General features: G+C 33.1%; 1 protein-coding gene across 1 annotated transcript; it reads left to right on the forward strand.

The window, feature by feature from the left end:
* Nucleotides 1-1,027: 1,027 nt before the first annotated feature.
* Nucleotides 1,028-3,144, forward strand: LOC105975860 (1-aminocyclopropane-1-carboxylate synthase 3). The gene is made up of 4 exons (XM_013001102.2): nt 1,028-1,353; nt 1,442-1,573; nt 1,671-1,831; nt 1,927-3,144. Exons 1-4 carry the CDS (start codon nt 1,210-1,212, stop codon nt 2,903-2,905), a joined length of 1,416 nt encoding a protein of 471 aa, XP_012856556.2. The 5' UTR covers nt 1,028-1,209; the 3' UTR covers nt 2,906-3,144.
* Nucleotides 3,145-9,233: the final 6,089 nt, after the last annotated feature.

Consider the following 9,233-nt stretch of genomic DNA (forward strand, 5'->3'; position numbering starts at 1 on the left):
TAAAAAGGTTGTAAGAGTGTAAATATCATGAAACAAATAATATATATTTGATGCCAAAATTATAAATTAGTATATTATATAGAAAAAGAAAAAGAAAGAAGTGGAGAGTTATGGTGAAGGTGAACATGAAAGTAAGGGATGGGCCCAATTAGGCGGGTAGGATATGGACCAAAGCACGGCTGCGGGTCCAGTTTTACATGGGCTTTGTTCCTCTTTTCACCACCGTTTCTTCACGCACCTCCGATTTCCTGTCGGCACTTCTTCTCAACAATATTTAACACCCAAAAATAAATAAAAAAATTGAGGGGTATAGTAAATAGAAAACTAGAACATAGTTTATGTAGCCATTCAATTGTGGCCCACCTATACCCGGGCCTATACCACGTGGACAATTGCTGCTAAACCCAATCTAACAAATCTCCCCTTCAGAAATAGCTTCAGCTGGGAAACGAACCAGTGATCTTGGCTATGATACTGTGGAATGTTCTCTAGTTTGTACTCGTTTCGTGCAAAAAATAGAGTTTCTGATGCATCACAATATGATATTAATAAATCAAGAGACACATCTTATGATCATCTTGTTTCAAAATGTGGAGCTCGAATGGGGTAAAACAGATACAAAATAGAGAATATTCCACATAATCTGTAAGATTCCACTAAATTTGACAGCACAAGGATATAGTTTAATTAGTATTTAAAATTTAATTAATTTAAAGAATAAAATGGAAGAACTAGTCCAAGTGCATGGACAACATGCATATGCATTACTTCAAAACCAATTCTTTCATATGTATAATATATAATATATTCCATATCCAACAAGCAAAAGAATTGAATTTTAACGATTTATATTTATTTTTGTTTATATTTTTATTTTTGATTTAAATATATCCATAATGTAAGGCTATAGAGAAATAATTGGTGTCAAAACTGTAACCGGTCAAAAACATGTTGGGACATCTGACGTGGCCATTTCTTTACTGCTAAACCCCCTATATATACAACCCCCCACTCAATCTACCCAGATAGCAACATACCTTCTCATACAAACAAAACAAAAACTTAAACATCTATCCCTCTCTTTCTCTCTCTACTCTCTCTCTACTATCTCTCTCTCTAGAATTTCCTTTATCTGATAATTGTTAGGTTATTGGAAGAATTAAATTTAAATTAAAATATATATCTGATCATTGATCATCAGTAAAGAAAATGAGGCTGTCAAAGAAAGCCACATGTAATTCACACGGCCAAGATTCTTCCTACTTTCTAGGATGGCAAGAGTACGAGAAGAATCCTTACGACGAGCTCCGTAATCCCGACGGAATTATCCAGATGGGTCTTGCTGAGAATCAGGTATTTATTTATCTTTATATATATATATATATATATAAATGATTTAAATGCTAAGTAATTAACTAAATTGACCTTCTTCTCCGGACAGCTCTCATTCGATCTACTGGAAACATGGCTAGCAGAAAATCCAGACGCAGCTAGTTTCAAGAGAGATGGAGACTCCATTTTCAGAGAGCTTGCTCTCTTCCAGGATTACCATGGCCTCCCTGCTTTCAAGAATGTATGCACCATGCAATTTTTATTTTATTTCTTAATTACTAATTAAATCAAATTGAATTTCGATCGAGTAATATTCATATATAAACGTACCAACGCAGGCCCTGGCACAATTCATGGCAGAAATCCGAGGAAACAAAGTCAACTTCCAACCTAACAACCTAGTCCTCACCGCCGGCGCCACGTCAGCTAACGAAACCCTCATTTTTTGCCTTGCCGACCCCGGCGACGCCATTCTCGTCCCCACTCCTTACTATCCAGGGTACGTACGCACTCCATAACTCTCTCTCTCTAGATCTCTCTCTTCACTTCATGAATAATTATTGACTAACTGAAAAAATGGATGAATTAATGCAGGTTCGACAGAGACCTAAAATGGCGAACCGGAGTGGAAATCGTGCCGATACAGTGCACCAGCGGCAATGGATTCAGGATCACTGCACCTGCTCTAGAGGAGGCTTACCACCTTGCACAGAAGCGTAATCTCAAAGTTAAGGGCGTATTAGTCACTAATCCTTCTAATCCACTCGGGATTACCCTCACGCGCCACGAGCTTAATCTCCTCGTTGACTTCATCGACGCCAAAGGCATCCACCTCATCAGCGACGAGATTTACTCCGGCACCGTTTTCGCCTCCCCAGATTTCGTCAGCATCATGGAGGTTCTTGTCAACCGGAACTACGCCGGAACGGAGCTCTGGAACCGGGTCCACATTGTTTACAGCCTGTCAAAGGATCTCGGCCTCCCGGGTTTCCGGGTCGGGTGCATCTACTCCAACGACGGCCGGGTTGTGGCGGCGGCGACGAAAATGTCGAGCTTCGGCCTGATATCGTCGCAGACCCAGTACCTCCTATCCGCCATGCTCTCCGACGAGAAGTTCGCCGGAAACTACATCGTCGAGAACCAGCGGCGGCTGAAGAGCCGCCGCGAAATGCTGGTGGGCGGGCTGAAAAGCGCGGGAATATCCAGCCTGGAGAGCAATGCGGGGTTGTTCTGCTGGGTTGACATGCGACACATGCTGACGTCAAAAACCTTCGAAGCGGAAATGGATCTGTGGAAGAAGATTGTGTACGAAGTCGGGTTGAATATATCGCCCGGTTCGTCGTGCCACTGCGTCGAACCGGGTTGGTTCAGGGTTTGCTTCGCAAACATGTCGGAAGACACGCTGGAGCTGGCCATCCAACGGCTGAGATCGTTCGTGAAAGGCATCTGCTCCGGCGGCAAGAATAATAACAGTAGTACCAAGAATTCGAGCAAGAATAACTCGAGAAGGAAGATTCTGTCAAAATGGGTTTTTCGGCTGTCGTTCCATGATCGTGATCAACGTGAGCGATAAGTCTTTTCAGTGTGAACTGAAAAACACCCACCATTAATTATTTTTTTATTATTTTCTTTTCTTTTTTTTGAAACCCTTTTTGGTTCATTTATTTAGAGAGAGAAAGTGGTGCACTCTGTCCCATGTGGACGTGAAGTGTTTGAATTGTGCTTCATTTATTAATTATTTTATTTTATTGTAAAATGTAAACCCTTGTTTAATTTTACTCATGGTTTGATGAAAAAGTTGTCCAATTTAATTATTAAACGTTATTAGTAATTCTTTTTAATTTGCACGATGAGTAAATTTAACGTTAATCGCAATTAACATATTACTACAAGGGCACGATTGTCGGTGAAAGAGGATGTCGACATTGGATTGTTGGCGGGTTTAATTTGTCAAACTCAATTAACAATGCTAATTGGGAATTAACCAACCATATAAGCAGCATAACTCATAGAGTCAAAGGATTTATACTTTATACTTTTTTTTTTAACGAAAGAATCTGCAGTCAGGTATATAAGTGCACTGGATAAATCTAAACTCTTGTATAATAGCTTGCAAATTATACGAGAGACGTAAATTGCACTAGACTCACCATGTGTGACAAGCTCGATCTGAAAATCTTTGGTAATAATATTTGAACTTTAGACAATTAACAGTAGTTTACTTATTTCAAGCACTAGTGCATTCCTTGCGGAATCTTTTACATTTTCCTTGGTACTTGTCTCAATACTATGACTTAGTAAAAGAATTGAACGCAATATAAGTCAAATTAATGTAGATATACTAAAATATGGTATGTCCAAAGCGTACTTTCTATTACAATTAATGGAATTTCGATCAAAAAATAAATAAATAGATAAATAAAAAATAAAAAATAAAAATAAAATAAGACCTAGTTTAGTTTGTCAACCCAAATTGTTACTGAAAAAAGTAGTAGTAGTAGTTAGGGGTGCAAGTTGGAACGGAATTTTCAATTTCCGCCGGTTCCGATCCGAAAAGTTCCGATTTTGGAACAACTTTTTTCATTCCGACTTCCGAAATTCCGATTTCCGAATTTTTCCGATTTTTTTGGATTGGAATTGGAATTATATAAAATATATTTGGAATTTCCGATTTCCGATCCGATTTAATTCCGATATTATTTCCGATTTTTTTCCGAAAAATACACCTATAAATAATATATTTTATATTATACTTATTTTCCAAAACAATACGCCTATAAGTTTTGTTTTAGGATTTTGACATAATGAATTGTTGTTAAAAGTTTTATTGGATATTATGTTGTGTTTATATTTATTTATTTTTTTAACTGAAATTTAGTAATTATTAGTTTTACTTTTATCGATGTGGATGTTCTTATTTTTTAAAAAATATGAACATCCTAGAAAATTTGGGTTAAGTTTTGAAATTTTAAAGCTTATGTGATTTCCGATTTTTTTCCGAAATTCCGAAATTTCCGGGTCTTTTGGAATTGGAATGAATTTTTAGATTCCGAAATTTTTGGAATTGGAATTGGAATCGATTTTGTACTTCCGATTTTTTTTGGAAATTTTCCGAAAAGGCTAATTCCGATCCGATCCATCCGACTTTCACCCCTAGTAGTAGTAGTAGAAGAAAAGTCAGTTTTTTATCTATATACATAAAACTAACTGCGGAAGGGGCCACGTATTGAGTTGGCTGCAAGTAATAAACAGTTTCTGCATTCAGAGTTCCCAAATTTCAACACATACACATTACATATCAAACTACGCCGTTTCTAGTATCAAATTTAGGCTACAATCAATGGACAATGAATCAATCAATAATTAAATATTTACCGGATATATATATATATATATATATATATATATATATATATACTTCACATTAATTCACACGGTATACAGTGTGAAATAAATCCTAATTGGAAACTCACCAAATCTAATTTCCTTTAAAGGGGAACATAATCTTCAAAAAGCTAAGTCTTATGCATGATTTAAGCGGAAAGATTCCATTATATATATATATATATATGTGTGTGTGTGTGTGTGTGTGTGTGTGTGTGTGTGTGTGTGTGTGTATTTTGCTGATTATTGACAATCAAAAGGTTAAGCCTAAAGGAAAAAAAGTAGATTAAAAATATATTAGCTCTTTTAATTTAAGATTTTTTGCAACTTAATTTGACAAAAGAATTGGACTTAAGATTTGGATGTGTCTCATCGGTTAATCAACTAAATTAAGACATAATTAACGGACAACTTCCACTGAAAATAGACAACTTAGTTGAATAGTATGAATTGAAAATAGACAACCTAAACAAGAAATGATAACTTAGTTGGATAATTTGACCTACAAATAAACATCTTAGTTGAAAATAACATTTTTTCAATGATGTCGTAACGCAAAATTAGACGGTCGGTGGCATGGGATTAGTAGGGAGAGGCGAAATAATAGAATAAATGTCATTTCTTGGAGTAGGTGTAGTTTTCAGCTTCCTTTTTTTCACTTTAATTTTGCTATTATTTTTTTTTTCTTATTTTTCTTATATATATATATATATATTGAGTGACACCATACATTTGAATTGAATAATACGGTATCCGAAACTAAGATACACCATACATAGAATTGTAACGAGACAAAAGAGAAGTCTATACAACATTGATTGAGCAAAAAATTAAATAAAATGCAGTATCTTTACTACCTAATTATTTCAATTTTTATTAGTTTAATATTAATATAACATAAATAAATCCCTTGCATTATAGGCCGACGATATACATTGGCGGTTGACCCCATTATTAATGTCATAAAAAAACAATAATATATACTCCCTATTGTACAATAAGTCTAATTTCAGAATTCGGTCGTTACAACTTCTGATATCTAATGATAAGCTACAATTATATTTTATTACATATATAATAAATATTTGTATTTATTTCATATATTATCATGATATGCGGCTGAAATCCTAATCCGATAGCATGTGACATGAGGGATTTGTTTTTCCTATTAAAAAAAATAATAATAAATTAAATTGTATTATATATATATTCAACTAATTAAAATATAAATCTCTTCCCCATGTTATTATTGACCATATCCATGTGCTTTGCGATTTGTTTTATAACTAAATAACGAATTTGATTTTATTTTTAATCATTGATTTATGGTGGCTAGGGTGCCAATTGATCAATATATACATTTAATTAATGCTCAAGACCAAATATATACCGTTAATTAAATTAAACTGAATAAACGTCCTAGTATCGTGACAAACAAATATGTAATACCTAGTTGACCAGATTTCCATATAAACTCATAATTATTCGTCGATTAACCAACAACTGAATTATGTGTTGCAGTTGCAGTATATCTACTTTATTAAATGAATATGTATATCATATTTAAAAATTTGAATCTACCCAAAACAAAAATATTAATTAAGCAACTAACTTAATTAATTAATCAATCTTCAGTTCAATTTTTTCGTCATGGTCTCATGATAGGATGCTCTCATTTAGAAATTTAAAATTGCTAAGATTAAATTATTAAAAGATAATTTTCACTATGCATAATTATGCTACTATATATATATATATATATATATATATATGGTGGCAAAATCGAAATTTGAATGGGAGTATAACAATTAATTACAGACGATGGTGATGATGAAGTGGCATGGTGGTGTTCACGTGGGAATCACGTGAGTAATGCTCCGATCCCATGCAAAAATCACATGCAAAGTGAAAGAGAACAGAGAACACCTGCTTCAATAATGTTAAATGGGTCGGGTATTAGGGTTACCCGGCTGGCTCAAACCAATATGGGGTGGCCCTAGCCAAATAATTTTTTTGGGGGCCCTTGTATTAATTTTTTAAATTAAAATTAAATATTTATTTTTGGTATTTTCTTATTATTTGAAGTGGAAACATTAAAATTATTAGATCTTATGTATATTTTCTTCAATTTGGCTTTCATATAAATATTTTTGTTTAGTTTTATGAAAATATAAAAACAAAAAATTAAATTTGGGAGCCTAAATTATAATACACATAATTTAGGGGGCTTTATGAATATTACAGATAGTTTAGGGGGCCCTAGGCATAGGCCTAAGTTGCCTACGCAATAGAGACGGCCCTGGTAATGTAGACAACCTGGTATACATATGTAAAGACAGGAATGAACATATTAACATGATCTCTTGTCTCTGATTCTAGTAATACTGAATTTACATCATAATAAAAGTATGACCCACTCCCCATACCATATTATATCCCAACCCATATCTTTATAACAGGCCCCTAAGAATTTGGACCATCACACATTCATGATTTATGTTATTTCCATGTGATTTTCTGTAAGATTTTTGTTTCTTCTTATTTTGATTCTTCTGTGTGTATATGAGAGAGAGAGAGAGAGAGAGAGAGAGAGAGAGAGAGAGAGAGAGAGAGAGAGATTTTGATTTGATGTTACACCGAGTCATATACATTAGGTGATTTCTAACATTTGGTCGGCCGGCAGATAATCAAGTACACATCCGTGTGTGTATTTGCTTAATGGATGGTTATTTAACCATAATCAACGATTAAAAACCACCTTGTGTAACATCTAAACCCCGTATATGCAGGTCCGTTCATGAGATTTTGGGCGAGATTTTAAGACGACAAAAAAATAGGGCCTTTCTAAATCTAATATAAAACTCATTTTTTTTTAAAGGGTGATAAACTCTATATTAACTCGTTTTCGTAAGGTATATAGCCAGTGACAAGACAAGAAATTTGTGATAGAGTGGGGTTAAAGTTTGCGGGGTTTCTGGGGCAGCGCTCTAGATTTTTTTTAAGGATAATTTACATGAAGTATCACTAAAACAAGTGAATATATATAAAAATATATAAATAAGATATTATCTTATATATAAAAGAAAGAAACGTTGTACCCTAAAAAACCTTTATGGTATTTTTTTAATTATTTATTTTTAATATTTTTTCTCTACTAATTTTCAACAATTATCAATTTCTTATTTTTCATTAATATATCTCAAATCTTAAGAAATAAAGATAGAAATTCGATTTATTAAATATAAATCTATATATTTGGATTATAAATCTTAATATGTAAAATTTAAACAAACTAATGTTATAAAAAGAATGAATAATACTACATTATTAAATTTTACTATGTTCCTATACTATATTTTCTTATTATGTATTAAATTGATTTTTTTTACTCTTGAAATAATATCACGTGCATCGCACCGGAAAAGATGCTAGAAAATTTAATAATTAAGGGCCTCATGATTAGAAAAATTATAATATTCGGTGGCCCTAAATTTGAAAAAAAAAAATCGCCCACCCTAAGACTTGGATTATCACATACATCCAGTTTTTAAAGATTTCAATTGGATCCGATCCGATTTATTTTGAACTTCGATTTAATATGGATCGAACGGAGTCCACATATCTCGATCGACATCGTCACCCCTACGTATGCCCTATGGGCTCCCTGGCTAGGTACAACATAAACAACATCCATAAAAATTAAAACTTTCATGATTAGATCCGCATATGTTTTTTTGGTATATTATGTTGGTACATATATAAACATGCATTAGATACACTTCTTAAGGCGTCACAAAAAATATAATATCAAATAATATAGTTTATTATATATTTATATTCTATCTACAAAACATATATAATAAATATATAGATATTATTCCTTTAACCGTCCAATTAGAAACATTATACTTAGCTTGTTTTTTAGTGTTCAATGGTACTATGGTAGTGAGAAGATCCCATATATCCCGGTTCAACATTTCACTGAAAGATACGGCTTTCTCGAATAATAATTATTTAATATTTTTGTCATATATTCGAATCTTTGTGGGATTTGATTCTCTTGTTTTAGATTAACTTTAAACTCTAGTCATCAAATCAACCATCAACCCAACTCTGGTTCAGAGAATAATACGTCTCGTTTGGTTGGGGAGATCAACCATTATTAATGAAATTTGTTTGATGTTTGGTATCTTCAATAATTTATCGAATCGACCCATAAATATTGTATTATTATGATTTATCTTATCTTCTAGGGAGCATTTTTGTCTGAAGTCCCGGGGCCGATAAAATAATTGGGTTTTCAGTAAATCATTTAATTTTATCTCGACTAATCTTATCTTAGCAACCAAACGAGGCACGTAAGTCATTTATTATATTTTTTACAATTTTTTTCTTAAATGAAACATAAAATTAAAAAAATTGGATTCAGCCCATATGAGTCATATGACAAAGCCCGAACCTACTAAATGAGGTTTAATTTGCAGAGTTAACATAAACATAAGCATAGATTGAACATA

Source organism: Erythranthe guttata, chromosome 8 (assembly GCF_056151865.1).
Source record: "Erythranthe guttata isolate IM_541 chromosome 8, IM_541, whole genome shotgun sequence".
Classification (NCBI taxonomy): Eukaryota; Viridiplantae; Streptophyta; class Magnoliopsida; order Lamiales; family Phrymaceae; genus Erythranthe; species Erythranthe guttata.